This window comes from Papio anubis, chromosome 20, assembly GCF_008728515.1.
Source record: "Papio anubis isolate 15944 chromosome 20, Panubis1.0, whole genome shotgun sequence".
Taxonomy (NCBI): Eukaryota; Metazoa; Chordata; class Mammalia; order Primates; family Cercopithecidae; genus Papio; species Papio anubis.
In genome coordinates, this window is record NC_044995.1 from 22,112,114 (window position 1) to 22,128,172 (window position 16,059).

At 39.7% G+C, this 16,059-nt stretch overlaps 1 protein-coding gene across 5 annotated transcripts in view; it reads right to left on the bottom strand.

Annotated features, from left to right (window-relative positions):
- Nucleotides 1-612: 612 nt before the first annotated feature.
- LSM14A (LSM14A mRNA processing body assembly factor) overlaps nucleotides 613-16,059 on the bottom strand; it is a 60,704-nt gene continuing 45,257 nt past the window's right edge. Inside the window, exons 5-11 of one of the 5 annotated variants that reach the window (XM_031659680.1) lie at nucleotides 13,924-14,100; nucleotides 13,563-13,628; nucleotides 9,976-10,158; nucleotides 9,668-9,839; nucleotides 7,826-8,057; nucleotides 3,437-3,493; nucleotides 613-2,540 (exon numbers count right to left, since the gene is read on the bottom strand). In XM_031659680.1, coding sequence (XP_031515540.1) covers nucleotides 3,470-3,493; nucleotides 7,826-8,057; nucleotides 9,668-9,839; nucleotides 9,976-10,158; nucleotides 13,563-13,628; nucleotides 13,924-14,100 — 854 coding nt within the window. In that variant the 3' untranslated portion in view covers nucleotides 613-2,540; nucleotides 3,437-3,469. Of the gene's footprint in view, nucleotides 2,541-3,436; nucleotides 3,494-6,386; nucleotides 8,058-9,667; nucleotides 9,840-9,975; nucleotides 10,159-13,562; nucleotides 13,629-13,923; nucleotides 14,101-16,059 lie in introns of those variants that run through there. The other 4 variants (XM_031659681.1, XM_031659679.1, XM_031659678.1 and 1 more) reach the window with 4 other exon arrangements.

A 16,059-nucleotide genomic window follows, 5' to 3' on the forward strand; every position in this document is an offset into this window, starting at 1 on the left:
TCAGAATGTGTCATGGTCGGGCATGGTGGCTCATGTCTGTAATTCTAGCACTTTGGGAGGCCAAGATGGGAGGATCATTTGAGCCCAGGAATTAAGAGACCAGCCTGGGCGACGAAGTGAGACCTCATTGTCATTTAAAAATAAGAACATGTCGCTATTATTAAGCAATAGATGACTGTGCTCCTAGGATGTCAGGTCAACCCGACAGAGAGCCACTGTGCTGCACTACCGTTCCCGAGCTCTTGCCCTACCCTCACATGAAGCCCAGCTTTTGGAGGGAACGATTCTAATAGACAGGTTCTGCATCTTCTGCATGCGTCTGCCCACAGGGAGTGTGCTCCGGCTGCTGTTTCCAGCTTGGCCTGTGCCTAGTTGGCTTAGTCTCCTCATGTCACGGATCTGATCTCAGAAGTATTTTATTTACACTCAGGAGGGGAAGAAAGGGGCTCTTAGCTTTCCCTAAACATCTGCAACAATAACTCAATCTTAGAAATAAAGTAACTGATTTATAGTTATTACAGGGAATACAAACATCATAATTCCGCTCTTCCATTTACAAGATGCCTTTCATTATGTTCCTACTGAAACAGAGTGTTACTAAAGAGAAAGAACTTTGACGAGCATTTTTTATTGAACAGTTTTATTCTGTTTTAGAATAAAAACTTTGCTTTAATATTGTAAGGTGTGCTGCAGGTATGCCATGCTGCCAGTTTTTGTTGGGGCACAAAACGCCCCAGTCAGTGATTCAGAGGGCTGGGAAAACGCATGAACTCATACTTTCGGAGCAAGTAGAACTAGTATTTACAGTTTTCTTTCTTGAAATTGGCCTGGGACATCTCAAACAGTCTACACATGTACTGCCATGGTACTTGCTTTGATGCTCTGAATGCCTCAGAAATGTGTTCAATATCATGATTTGTGGGTCCTCTAAAAGGTTTTGTTGTTAACATGCAAACAAACAGCACTAAACAATATTATCTAAACTATGGCTGCCAAGTACTGGATCTTAATAATGAAACCAAATTACAAAACACTGCCTTGTAGAGCTATACAAAAGATATAAAATTAAAATAAAAAATATCAACCAGCCTTAAATATTCCAATTCTCCTACAGTGCAGTTTCTATATCTTTATCACTACTGAATGTTTTAAGGAGAAAGTTAATAAAACAATCAAAATATTAGATAAAAATATTTAAATCTTTGGATCCTTTTATTCCATGGCCTTCATAAAAACACGAAAGTGGCCAGATTTTTCCCACTAGAGCTTAAAATATCAAAAAGATTCACTAGTAATTTATAATTAGCAACGAACTCTATACTGAGTCATCTGTGGGTCACAGGCCCAAGGACCAGTGTTGCCGTGTGTTACAGGCTGCCAAAGTAATTTCAAGGACTCTGAATCCTCTTGAAATATGATAGAATGAGTCAAGGTATCATGACTAAATTCCAGGCATAATAGTAAAAACAGATTCATTGATGCCTAGTTTTAAAGTCCTAAAAAAGGTGGGGAGGATTACTGATTTGAAAATACAGCTAAGTACATTCTCATCTATGATTATTTACATTTGTATATTGAAAATATCGATTATCTGGACAGATCCTGTGATACGCCATTTGCTACAAAATGAAGTTCTTACAATGAGCATGAATAATCAATCCTTTTTAGATAACGAAAGAATGTATCAAATCTTCATTTATGTTCCAAACATTAAAAAACAAAATCAAAAATGTTAAGCCTGGAAAACTAAGAAAAAAAGACCCACCCATAATGCTGCTGCTCAGCACATCAACTTCTGCAAGGACACAGTATGTTTGCTGACTTTAAAATGTTTATTCTTTAAAAAATTAGTCGCTTTTTATACAGCTATACAAAGTTCTTAATGTTTCTTTGGCAATGGAATATAATGGAATTTTACAACTATATAAAAAAGTTACCTTTGCCTAAGAAACAGTATTTACTGTGTGTACATAGTTGACTGACAAAATTCTCTACCATCCAGCACCCTAATTAATTGACGAAATAAGCTACCTCATATTACAGGATTCCCCAAAAGAAAGGAGGAAAGAGATACACGCGCGCGCGCACACACACACACGCACACACGCACACACATTACCTTCTGTGGCTCAAAACACAGTATCACGGCCCTATCTGCAGGCAACTTGCAATTGCCAAATACAATTTAGTGATTAAAAAAAAACCTTTCAGTGATGAAAAAATACTTGTAAGTCCCACTGAAGTACTGCTTTAGTTTAACTATACATAAGAAATTACTTAACCTTCTGCTATTCCAAATAGATTTAATGCTCATGTTTTAAGATGAGCCTTCCACCCCCAAAAGTAACTGCATTTTATCTTTGAAATTAAGCGGAAAAACAAACAAAAAACAAAAACCCAGTGCTGGTGACAAATGTACAGCGAATTCACTTCTTCATTCTTCGCAAAGACTGAAATCAATTTTCAGGACCATGAAGAGCTAGAAATTCACCTATTTTCAGAGACTTGTTTGTAGACTATGCAGCAACTTTGTTGTCTTTCTAAAAAAGAAAAAAAAATTTAGTTCATGTTCCAAATTATTGGCGTATTTCTTTTTACTTTGCTCAAGTTTATTTGAAATTATCTTTAAATATACCCCCCTTTTACTTTCATAGAAAAATCTCTCACTGATTTCCACGAAAGTCTTTTTATAACTTCCATACTCAGTAGTACCTCATTGTTGACTGCATCTTCCAGTCAGTAGAGGTTAAAGTAACGGTGAACCCCAGCCCAAAATACAGGTGTACTTCCTCATCTTTGGTTGTTCTCCCTAATAATTTTTTAAAAGCCGTGATAGAACTTAAACCCTCAACTCAGTAGTCAAATTCATCAAATACAACTGTCAACATACTTTGAAACAAGTTTCATAAAATCCCCAAGTCTTTGATGTCTTTACTAGGCAATAAAATACCCAGACAGTATAACATTTCTCTCCAAAATTTCATGCCAGGAGAAAGCAATGGTTTAAAAATCAATTTTAAAGGGATAACTTTTAAATCTAAAATAAGTTCTGAAAAGCAGAAAGCTGACTGGGGAATTTTAAAAAAGTAACCAGTGAGAAAGCAATAAAAATCTCAAGATTTCCAGTGAGACTGACCCTAAACTAAAGGCCTGTACAAAGGGTGGGAGCCAAGGGCTTTTATTTTCCTCTAAACCAGTTGCTACTATATACCTGATTTTTACTGCTGATTCTCACTCCAACTGTTACAGACAGACATTTCCTAGGTGAGACTTAACTTCATCTGTGTATATCACACTAAAACATTTGCACAATGTTATTAAATTGAAATACATACGGTATGGCATAAGTTGACAGCAATGAGCTAAAAGATGAACCTGCTGTCCCCCACAAAGCCAACCTTCACACCTCCCAAGGTATTTGTTTTTTTTTTTTTACCTTTCAGAAAGCAGTACGATCAGTCCAGACCTTTTAGGGTCCAAAAGCTGTGGTTTTCTGAAAGGTAAAAAAAAAAAAAAAGAAAGAGACGGGGACAGGAGAGAGAGAAAGGAGAAAATGAAAGGGGGAGAGGAGAGAGAACATTATGCTGAGTCATTCAGACACTTTGTTGTCTCTAGACCCCATCTGAAGAAACACAGATGCAATCTTTATCACCCACCATGGTGGCTTAACCTCCCTGACAGCAGCATATAAAACGGGAGCTAGTTACATTATTAATCCTAGTCCTGATCTCCATTCCCACCTCAAAAAAGAAACTGGGGGGGGGGGGACGGGAAAGGGGTGGGAAACACCATAAAACCAAACTTACCGTAAGTTTGTATTTCTTTCTTTTTTTTTTTTTTTGAGACCGGTCTTGCTCTGTCACCCAGGCTGGAGTGCAGTGGTGCGATCATGGCTCGTTGCAGCCTTGACCTCCCAGGTTCAAGTGATCCTCCCGCCTTAGCCTCCTGAGTAGCTGGGACTACAGGAATGTGCCACCACTCCAGCTAATTTTTAAACTTTTTTATAGAGATAGGGACTCCTTATGTTGCCCATGCTGACCTTGAATTCCTGGGCTTAAGCAATCCTCCTGCCTTGGCCTCCCAAAGTGCTGGTATTACATGTGTAAACCATTGCACTGGCCTACATTTCCAACATTACCCTTAAGGAAAATCAGGCCAGAAGTCAAGAGAGTGAGTTTTGGCTTTGTTAGCTTGTACCTCAATCACAATTAACTTCTTGGGGTCCTTAGTCTCCTAGTCATCTAATGTGAGTGTGGTAGTGCAGAGATTCTAGTTTGGCTGATTCTTTTAAGGATTCTAAAACTTTATGCTTTTATCTTTACCCATGTTTTCATTAAACAACCAATCTCGTTTATGCTTACCCCCAAACTACAATGACTTATGCTAATATAGCACAAAAAATTAAGCCAACTCATTTCATGAAAGCTGCGGAAAATGTCATCCATGTCCATCTCTGGGAGGAAGTGTTAGATGTTTCAGATATGAGTTTAATCTTCAGTGGTAAATTTCCTTTATGTACAGTGATCACTCACCATTTTCTACCTTTAAAGGTGCAAGGTGAAATGATTTCATAATTTAGGAGGTGTAGGGCTGCTGGGGTCGGGGCTCTAGTGGCAGATGAAAGGGTTATGCAACTCTGGAATGAACAATCAAGGGCTAGCCACACTGACAGACCTTTGGCTTCACTGAAGGCTGGAGTGGCAAATTCCTAATCAACATGATAAGCAATTACTTCAAGCCCACTATGGCTCCATTGTTGAGCTGAGTGTTGTGGTGGAAAGAAAAGTAGAATACATATTCACTAAAGCCAAGAGGTTCTCATCTGCTTGAATCAGATAGGTTAAAGGGTAAAGGTTAAAGGGTAATGAGGAATGAGGCCAAATATATCAAGTGGGATCCTCACATGATTAAGAAGAGCAGGGATTGCAATGTCACAATTGAGCCTCCTAAACACTGGGCCATGCCTGAGGGTTCGCTGAGTCCATCACTCCTGGCAACACCTAAGCAGAGGCTGGACTATCTGTCAAGTATTACAGGAGCGTAGACAAAGATGCATGCAGATAACTACAACAATGCATTTTCAATTCTGCAATATATGTGATAGGAGTTTTACAAAAGGCTCAAAATGATAAACAGTGTGACATGATGTCAAAAAAACGTTTGTATTAGTAGGCACATGGAGCACACACAGTTACTACATGGAAGGTTTGTTTTTTCTTTTTTTTGAGATGGAGCCTTGCTCTGTTGCCCAGGCTGGAGTGCAGTGGCGTGACCTCGGCTCACTGCAACCTCTGCCTCCCAGATTCAGCGATTCTCCTGCCTCAGCCTCCTGAGTAGCTGGGACTACAGGCGTGTGCTACCACGCCTGGCTAATTTTTTTTATATTTTTGGTAGAGGCGGGGTTTCACCATGTTAGCCAGGCTGGTCTCGAACTCCTGACCTCAGGTGATCTGCCCACCTTGGCCTCCCAAAGTGCTGGAATTACAGGCGTGAGCCACCATGCCCAGCCGAGATTGTAACAATTAGTACATCCCTGGGGTGGGATGGATGCCCTTGGGAAGAGTAAGCTCCTACCCCCTATAAGAGATACTGCAGAAGAGGTTTATGTTTTAACCAGGTCAGACCTCTCAGATGTTTTCCAACTCTGAAAGTTTAATGATCTTTAAAAGGTGTATTTCAGAATAAATGGTGCAACTCTTTATCCTCAAATGTCGAAACTAAGGGTCTGAAAGGTCATACTAGTAACTATTGCTATTATCTGGATCCAAGTCTAATTTAAACATACTTTTTCTCAAACCAAGCTGGCTCAATGTGGTCTTCAACAAGCAGTTGTCATAGGTTCTTCAAAACACAGCTGATCTGCCTTAAAGTGGGGGTAAAGAGAGATGAAGGTCTGAAGCCCAACTGGTGGGTTATCATGGTAGTTGACAGGGACATCTCAAAGGAATAAATGTGACGACATAGCAATAGGCCATAATCATGGATACCTCTAGTGCCTGGGCAGTATACCATGAGCCAACATGGAACACTGGGAGGAGGCAGAGCTGAGACGACTGGAGAGAAGGAAGATGATGAGGTCAGTCTGAGGAAGGTTAAGCTGACAGCAGGACAGTGAAGATAGAGATGCAGTGCAGAAACATATAGGGTCCAAGACAGGCTTACAAAAGGGAGGATGGAACAAGCACCGTGGCTCACACCTAAAATCCCAGCACTTTGGGAAGCTGAGGTGAGAGGATTGCTTAAGCCCAGGAGTTCAAGACCAGCCTGGACAACACAGAGTGGGACCGTGTCTACAAAAAAATTAAAAATTAGCTGGGCATGGTAGTGCGTGCCTGTAGTCCCAGCTACATGGGAGGCTGAGGTGGGAGGACTGCCTGAGCCTGGGAAGTTGAGGCTGCAGTGACTTACGATCATGCCATTGCACTCCAGTCTGGGTAACAGAGCAAGACCCTGACACCCCACCCTCCACAGCCCTCCCCGCCAAAAAGAATGAAGAGTATTAAAAAATTAGGAAGAGTATAAATTGAAAACCTAGAAGAGTATTTTAAAGACTAGGAAGAAAGACCCCAAAGTGGGTGGTTGGTCAGTGTCAAATATTGCAGAGGAGCTGATGGCAAATAAAATATCTGTGAAAATACTACTGCTGAATTCTGTAAGCAAGGTGTCACTGGCAAACTTAAGGGCAGTAACAGTGATAAGCAAGGGCTATTCTGGAGTTCCTAAGACAGATTCTCCTAGCTGGGAAGGGGATTTTGCAAGTCAGAAGTCCTGCAACTGCATAAGGCCACCACGGTGGATGGCATAAGCTGGTGAGTTGAGTATAATTTTTGGCAGTCTTGGCTGTGATGGCACAATATCAAAGGCATCAAAATTAATAGAGCAGGTCCAAAAGCCATTAATACTGATCTCTTTCCAGAGAGATCTCAACAATGGCCAGTTTTAAGTACGGGGCAATGGAACTCCTGCTAACAGGTCTTTCTGTTTCCAGCTGCCTGTTGCTATTACAAGTGGAGCTCTTTACAAGATTTTGATCCTTTCTGTATAGCCTTTCCTCTCCATTACTTCTAAAATCAATAAACTAAGATAGTTTACTGTTAACTGAGATAGTTACTATGCTGACTTAATGTACAGACACCTGTCAAAAGCTAAATTATACACATAAAGCTACTATACAGAGTTATAGAAATCTATAGCAGCAGCTCCTGAAGGCCAATATATCGAAACGTTTTCAAGTTCATGGTGAAAGGAGAAAACCAGGGAAAATGTACTGAGTTTTCCACAAAACCAAATTAAGAGTAGTAACTCAGGAAACAACTTGCTGCAAGGCTCAACACCCAGCATCATCACTTACTAGCTATGTGACCTTTCACAAGTTACTTAATATCTCTATACCTATTTCCTCACTTGTAAAATGGGGATAATAATAGAACCTACCTCACAAAGTTGATGTGCCGTTTAAATAAGTTAATATGTAAAAAATACTTAATACAATGTCTGGTACTTGGTAAATACTATATAAATGTTAACTGCTATTAAATGTTAGAGCTTGCCCTTCCATTCTGGGAGGATGTGCTTTCCAGATAGACTCTTTTGGTGTTAAAAGTGTATTCTGTTAACATGAAATAAAGGTGATACTATACTGTCCTTTTTTGTATAGTGTTTTTATATACACATCTGACTTATGTATATCCTCTACTGAAAAGTCAAAATGGAAATTATTCTAATGTCCTCAAAACAATTCACCCAAAACAAAAACAAGCAAAAATGTTTTGAGTCTTGTAAAATGTATGTCAACCCCAAAGAATTCATTAACAAGAACACTTACCCTATATTCAAAATCTGCAAACTCCCGGCCCCCACGACCTCCTCTGAATCCACCTCGAAATCCTCGAGGGGCAGTGAAGGTACCACCTCTGCCACCACCACGCCCTCTGCCACCACGGAAACCAAGACCTCCTCTGCCTCTATATCCCCCACGGCCACGGTTTGGACGAAGTGGGATTCCAAATGTTTCAGCATTTAATCTTCTTTCTTCAGCCCAGGTTGGTCTTCGTTCTCTATTATAAAAGCAAATAATCTTCAGCATATCAGGTTTAAAAGAATATCCCTCAGCCAAAATATGCAGTACTATTCCCAAATTAAGGCTAAGTAATTACTAAAGCTGATTAGAAATAGGCATCTTGGCCAGGCATGGTGGCTCACACCTGTAATCAAAGCACTTTGGGAGGCTGAGGGGGCAGATCGCCTGAGGTCAGGAGTTCGAGACCAGCCTGGCCAAAATGGTGAAACTCCGTCTCTACCAAAAATACAAAAAACAGCTGAGTGTGGTGGCAGGCGCCTGTAATCCCAGTTACTCGGAAGGCTGATGCAGGAGAATCACTTGAACCTGGGAGGTGGAGGTTGCAGTGAGTTGAGATCGCGCCACTGCACTCCAGCCTGGGTGACAAGAGCAAAACTCCGTTTCAAAAAAAACTCTTATCACAAGTTGTCCAAGGCATATGAGTTCAATATGTTCCTATAATATTCTGTTAAACTTCATGTGAACACATGACTGACATTAGTTTCTTGCAAATACACCTGCTAAACATAGTAACAGCCCCAATATAATGGAAATTCAGATATAATGAGATTGGTAATTGACTTCGCTTTCCACTCAGCCCCAAGGGAAAAGAAGGTAAAGTCAGACAGGGAGGCCTTGTCTTGGGAAGCTAAGAGATGGAAGGTGGACCCTTAGGTCCCCATTAGGTTGCTGGCCCAATCTCTGGACCTGATACCAATTAACCCAAGAAGTATCTGAATTGTTGCTGCTGTCATCCAGCTAATCGTGGGACTCAGAACAATGTCCATCTATGTTTATACTGAAGCAAACAACTGCCACCAGAGGGCACCAAACTTCAGCCAGGACAAGGACAAGGACAAGGACAATCTGGATTGGGCAGGAGAACCTCTAGAACTGTTAATCCTCACACTGGGTCCTTTAATTAACCTCTCAATAATTTGCCAATTTTCTGGACCCATATTTACTACAGTCTGGCAGTTTTATGGTATCAGCAAACTTCAAAGTAGATTAGCACTTCGGTTCTGGCTTCATTTGAACTACAATGTAGAGGGGTGAAAAAAAGGCCCTACTTAGATATTACCTAAATGCTTCTGTTTTAATTACTAATATTCAAATATGAATATATCCTTAAACAAAAAAAAAGTATATGGTTATTTCTTCTTATGAATGAATAATTTAGAACTTTAGCATATATTTTCTTTTAGCAAAATAAAACATTAAAAAATCAATTATGGCCAGGTGTGGTGGCTCATGCCTGTAATCCTAGTACTTTGGGAGACTGGTCTTGAGGCCAGGAGTTCACCACCAGCTTGGGCAACATAGCGAGACCCCATCTCTACAAAAACATGAAAAAATTTAGCTGGGTGGGGTGGTGTACAACTGTAGACTCCTCTACTGAGGCTGAGATGGGAGGATTGCTTGAGCCCAGGAGTTTAGGCTACAGTGAGCTGTGACTGCACTGCTGCACTCCAGCCTGAGTAACAGAGTGAGACTGTCTCAAAACAAAACAATTATGGTAGTATTCATTAAATCTTGTGAATTTACATGAAACCATTTTACACTTCAATCAACATCATAAAAGCAAAAGAACAGCTTTAAAGACTGTACCTATTGTCATCACAAGAAATATTATCAAAGAAGGATTTAGTTTTGTCATAATAGCAATTAGGTCCAAGTGGATCTTCTTCATCAGCATTTCCTTCACTGTTTTGGGTATCAACTCCTGAGTCTCCTTTATCTTCACCATTTACAGGCTTCTCCTGTTTCTCAAGTTTATCTTCTAAGGACAAACAAAAGCACATATCATAAAAGTCAAGACAGCTAATCTGAATTACATAAAAACACCTAATCTGAGAAACATCCGTAATTCACAGATCAAATAAGATTATTTTCTGAATAGAAAAATCAAAGCTTACCTTTTAATTTAAGTTTATTATGAAACTCTCTGTCAATCTCTTCCTTGTTGAATTGTGCATTTGCACTTTCAAAGTCAAAGTCTTTCTCAAATTTCATTGGCCCATCTCGCCGAATACCAAATCTTCCCCTGCCACCCCGATGACCCCCACGCCCTCTCCTTGGAGCTGAAGGAGCACCTGGAGCTATGATAATAAAGAATATATACAAACGACATTCAATATGTAATAGCTGGTTTAGCACAGATGTTGCTATTGTGCTCTTTAGATTCAACAGTCAACAACAGAAATGCTTACAGGTCTCTATATATTTTATTGTATTTGTATTTTTTATACAAAATAAAAAATTAAGTTTCACTAATATTTACTATGTAGACTGAGAATAGCTCACACAAAATTTCTAAACATTTGTATTTATGGAGTCCACACTCACGCGCGTTACTGACAGAGTATACAGTCAGGCAAGTGTGGAGACTTCTGCACTAAATTAATATATGCTCCTTGAGGGCAGGGGCATTGTTTTCTCTACTGCTATATCCCCAACACCGGCAAACTGAAGTGCCAGACACATAGTGGGTTCTCAAAATGTAGAAAACCTTTTATGGAAAGAATAACAGGAACCAAGATTTATAGTAAGAAAAATAAACACTAACTGGCACAAATTTCAAGAAAATAGGTGTTATTTCCACATCACAGATAAAAAACAAACAAGCACCAATCCTTACTGACTCCGAACACTTCCTACTCCATCTTTACTGTGTCTCTCTAGATGGCTCCACATTATTCAAGCCTTCCTGTATCTATACATTCTCTCTCCTCTATAACACAGTAAAATTTCAGCCAATCATATGAGACATCATAAAGCAATACAAAGCAGCATAATTTATAGTGAAAAACGTGGGAACCCAAATATCCAACACAAGAAAAAATGACTAACAAGAAAAAAAAAAAAAAAAAACCAGAGGGAAGAATATTTGATGTTAATTGAAAAATGCAGAGCAGAAAGCAGTATGAGTTTAATTATCACAATTGTGTGAAACGCTCCACACATACTGACAAGGATGAGAAGTGACTACAGGGTAACAGACAGGTTTATGCTGTTTGCTGAGGTTTGGCAAACTGCCTGGGTTTGAGAAAACAAACCACAAAACCCAACAGCAGCATATCCAGACATAAATCTAGATAAGCAGGATGTTTAAAACATTCACCTCTACTACTAAAAATGCCTCAGCCACAAGCCAGAATTACACCATAATCCTTCTGTCTTAAAAAAAGTGTTTTGGGGCTGGGCGCAGTGGCTCAAGCCTATAACCCCAGCACCTTGGGAGGCCAGGGCGGGCGGATCATGAGGTCAGAAGCTCGAGACCAGCCTGACCAACACGGTGAAACACCATCTCTACTAAAAATACAGAAACATTAGCCGGGCGTGGTGGCGCATGCCTGTAATCCCACCTACCCAGGAGGCTGAGACAGGAAAATCGCTTGAACCCAGGAGGCGAAGGTTGCAGTGAGCCGAGATCGCGCCACTACACCCCAGCCTGGGCAACAGAGCGAGACTCTGTCTCCAAAAAAAAAAAAGAAAGAAAAAAGAAAAAAAAGGGTTTTGGATAGTATAGATGTCTGTGTCTGTAAAATCTACAAAAAAAAATCTGGAAGAATATTCACTGTTCTGTTAACGAACCTCTTTGGTGGGGTGAGTTTTGAAGGGCAATGAAAGATAGTATGGCAGTTATTTTATTTTGGGAGGGGAGCTCTTTTTCTGAATAAAAAAGGTAAAATATAATGAGTCAAATTAAACAAAATTCTGTATTCCATGGCATATGTAGTCCCAGCTACTTGGAAGGCTGAGGCAGAAGAATGGCATGAACCCAGGAGGCGGAGGTTGCAATGAGCTGAGATAGCACCACTGCACTCCAGCCTGGGTGACAGAGCGAGACTCCATCTCAAAAAAAAAAAAAAGGGGGGGGGGCATATAAAAAAATATATATATAAATGATGTAAGTAAGAGTACATATACATCTAAAAATATCATATCTAGGTTTCTAAAATGAAAGATTATTTTTCAATCATTTTCTAAATAAGGTAGATTATACACTGCCTTTTCAATTTAGAAGAGCTGTAAAATTATAATTTATTTTCCATTAATAAATTTGAAAATATTAATAAAATGAATGATTTTGGGACGTATCACAAAACAGATAAAGAAAATACAAAACCTTATTAAATCAATAATCATAAAAGAAAATTATAGCTCTTAACTGATTCAAAAACAGGATCTGGGCTTAATTTTTTTTTTTTTTGACGGAGTCTCGCTCTGTCATCCAGGCTGGAGTGCAGTGGCACGATCTTGGCTCACTACAACCTCACCTCCTGGGTTCAAGTGATTCTCCTGCCTCAGCCTCCCAAGCAGCTGGGACTACAGGCGTGCGCCATCAAGCCCAGCTAATTTTTCTATTTTTAGTAGAGACGGTTTCACCATATGGCCAGGCTGGTCTCAAACTCCTGACCTTGTGATCTGCCCGCCTCAGCCTCTCAAAGTGCTGAGATTACAGGTGTGAGCCACCGTGCCTGGCCTCTGGACTTAATTTTAATGAGGAAACGTTTCAAACTTGTAACATAAAGATAATTCCATTCCCAAAGGCATAGAAAACAATGAAAACCGATTTTATAATCCTAACATGAAACTGACACAAAACATAAGAACCACAAAAGTAGAAGTCATAGGAAAATGTAAATATAAACGAACAAATCCTACTAGCAGGAAATACTCAAGAACATATTAAAAGATAACTGCCTGGCTGGGTGTGGTGGCTCCCATCTGTAATCCCAGCACTTTGGGAGGCTGAGGTGGGTACATCACCTGAGGTCAGGAGTTTGAGACCAGCCTGGCCAACATGGCAAAGCCCTGTCTCTACTAAAAATACAAAAATTAGCTGGGTGTGGTGGCACGCGCCTGTAATCTCAGCTACTCGGGAGGCTGAGGCAGGAGAATTACTTGAACCTGGGAGGCAGAGGCTGCAGTGAGCTGAGATCACACCACTGCACTACAGCCTGGGCAACAAGAGTGAAACTCCGTCTCAGAAGAAAAAAAAAAAAGGCCTATCACTAAGTAGAATTTTTTTTCCAGAAAGGTCAAATTTTAAAAAATCTTTATTTTCAACTAATTATAGAAAAGAAAAATTGAAAAACTAGTTCAGAGTGGCCCTTTGTGCCCATTACCCAACTTCCCAAACTCCAACAGTCACACCTTATATAATTATGGTACATTATCAAAACCAAGAAACTGACACAGGCACAATCTAATTAACTAAACTATAGACCTTGCTCATATGTCACCAGTTTGTACATGTACTCATTTTCTGATGTCTTTATGCATAGTTCTGTGATGTTCTACCATATATAGATTTGCATAACCACCATCACAATCAAGACAAAGAACTGTTCTGTCACCACAGTGACACTCCCCTGTGCTCCTCCTTTAGAGTCACAACCTCCACCTTTCTTTTTTTTATAGTAATTATGTATCATACATTTAAAATATTCTCCCTGTTGAGAAGCATAGGATATGACTTTCGGATCCAAGAACTTACCTACTTGTCTCTTGTTATCATTTCTGAGTTGCTCATTTTCTGGCCTTGAAACTTTGTGTACTTCAGCTATAGAAGAAGACATGCAAAGTGCCAAATCAACTCAGGGCACATCATCAAAAACTTCGGTAGTCAGAATTACAAACAAACAAACAAAAAAACCCAAAACAAAGCCTGTGCAATGCCCAAAAAACAATACCCACACCACCAACACTTTGAGTCAAATTTGAAAGACCGAACATTCTATCACATTCAGTTTAATTTTCTGGGATCATTCATATGATGTAAATCCTTCTAATGAAAATAAAGTGAGCGGAAAACATTGATCAGTCAATTAAGGAACAGTAAACAGCTAAAGTTCTACCTCGCCTGTGCTCCTGATTCTCTATTGCTTTTTGGCTGGTAGATGGCAAAGGCCTGGTTGATACAGGACTCCTTCTCCCAACAGGTGCTGGAGCAGGTAAGTGGGCCGAGGCGGTCTGCACTGCTTGTTCCATGGTTGGGCTTTTTCTCAAAGGGTCTAACTGAGGGCTTGAACGACCTAAAACGTAACCAAAAGATAAGAAACTACCCTATTGGGGATTTCAAAAATAATCTAGACCCTAAATAAGATTGTCCAGTTTTATTTCTACCAATTCAAATCCTTAGCATAAATTTGAATTAAGCCACTTATCAGACCAGATATTAAGAATGGTTATCCTTAGTGGGCTTGTCATTAGGTTAAAAATAAAAAATAATAATAATTTAAAAAAAACTTCAACAGCTTCAAAACAACCCCCTCCCCCTCACAATTCTGTTATTTCTACTTAGTGGAAGTTTACATTTAAAAAAAATTGCGGCCTGGTACGAGATTCCCTAGAATTATCAAAGGCTATATTGTAGTCAGGTCAAACACAGGCTTTCCCCAATAACAACCATAAAACTATGGTAACTTGTTTTAATTTTTCTTAGTACTTTCTGTAGATGACTAAAACAATACCTTTACATCTATCTACAGGTACTATCTCCATTAAATTTCTATTATAAGAAAGTAAAGGGCCAGGAGCGGTGGCACATGCCTGTAATCCTAGTACTTTGGGAGGCTAAAGCAGGAGGATCGCTTGAGCCCTGGATTTTAAGACCAGTCTAGGTAACATGGTGAAACCCTGTCTCTACTGAAAATACAAAAATCAGCCAGGCATGGTGGCATGTGCCTGTGTTCCCAGCTACTCAGGAGGCTGAGATGGGATAGCTTGAACCCGGGAGGCAGAGGCTGCAGTGAGCCAAGATCGTGCCATTGCACTCCAGCGTAGGTGACAGAGTGAGGCCCTGTCTCAAAAATAAATAAATAAATAAATAAAAAGTAAAGAACTAGAAAGTTAGACAGGTGAAGTTCTTTAATGCTTTAGGGGCTTGGGTAACTAAACAAAAACTAAAACGCCAGCAAAACAAAAACAAAAACAAAAAAAACCAAAAAACAAAACTCTTCAGATAATTACACAGTAGCCATACTCATTCCTTGCCTTTTAAAAGATCACTTGGCAAGTTTTTGCTTAATATGGGGTTTGGCTGGGCACGGTTGCTCACACCTATAATCCCAGCAATTTGGGAGGCTGAGGTGGGCAGATCACTTGAGCTCAGGAGTTCGAGACCAGCCTGGACAACACGGCGAAAGCCTGTGTCTACAACAAATACAAAAATTAGCCAGGCGTGTTGGCACATGCCTGTAACCCCAGCTACTCAGGAGGCTGAAGTGGGTGGATAGCTTGAGCCAGGGAGGCAGAGGTTGTAGTGAGCCGAGATTGGTCCACTGCATCCAGTCTGCGTGACAAAGCTAGACCCTGTCTCAAAAAATACAAAAATAAAAGAGCCAAAACAAAAAATGGGACTTGTACTTATAAATTATATTTTTCCTTTTATGAGGCCAGAGCCTGGTCACAGCATGAACTGAAGAATGTAACATCAGGTGCTCCCATCATGCTTTCTGTCCTGATAATGTTTGCTGTAAATCTCTGCTCAGGCACTCACATCTCATACTTATTCCAAAATATAATATTTTGCTTAAAAAAATAATGCCCATTTCATGCAAAAAATCCCCCAAATATGCTGCAAATGTTACTGTCCATCTGTGCATATTTGCAGGCGTCAAACAACTGGTGAATGCTGACAATGCATTATTATGTACCCAGATGATTCAGGGATATTTTATTAGTAATATTTCCCCAATTTATGATTATCTAAAGTATGCAATTCCAAATGTGCAATAGTATTTTAGCTATTAATGGCAAAGTTAGCCAAATAAATGATCATTTATCAAAACCAAGAAACCAACACAGGCACAATCTAACACTTCAAAATTAAGTTACCACTAAGAAGCACTGCAATTTTTCCATTGGATTATAATGCGAAATCATGGTTTATATAAGTTTTGGTCTAAGGAAACACATTTTATAATCACTTATAAAACACATTTTGTTTTGTTTTCGTTTTTTAGAGACAGGGTAGTGTCTTGCTCTGTCGC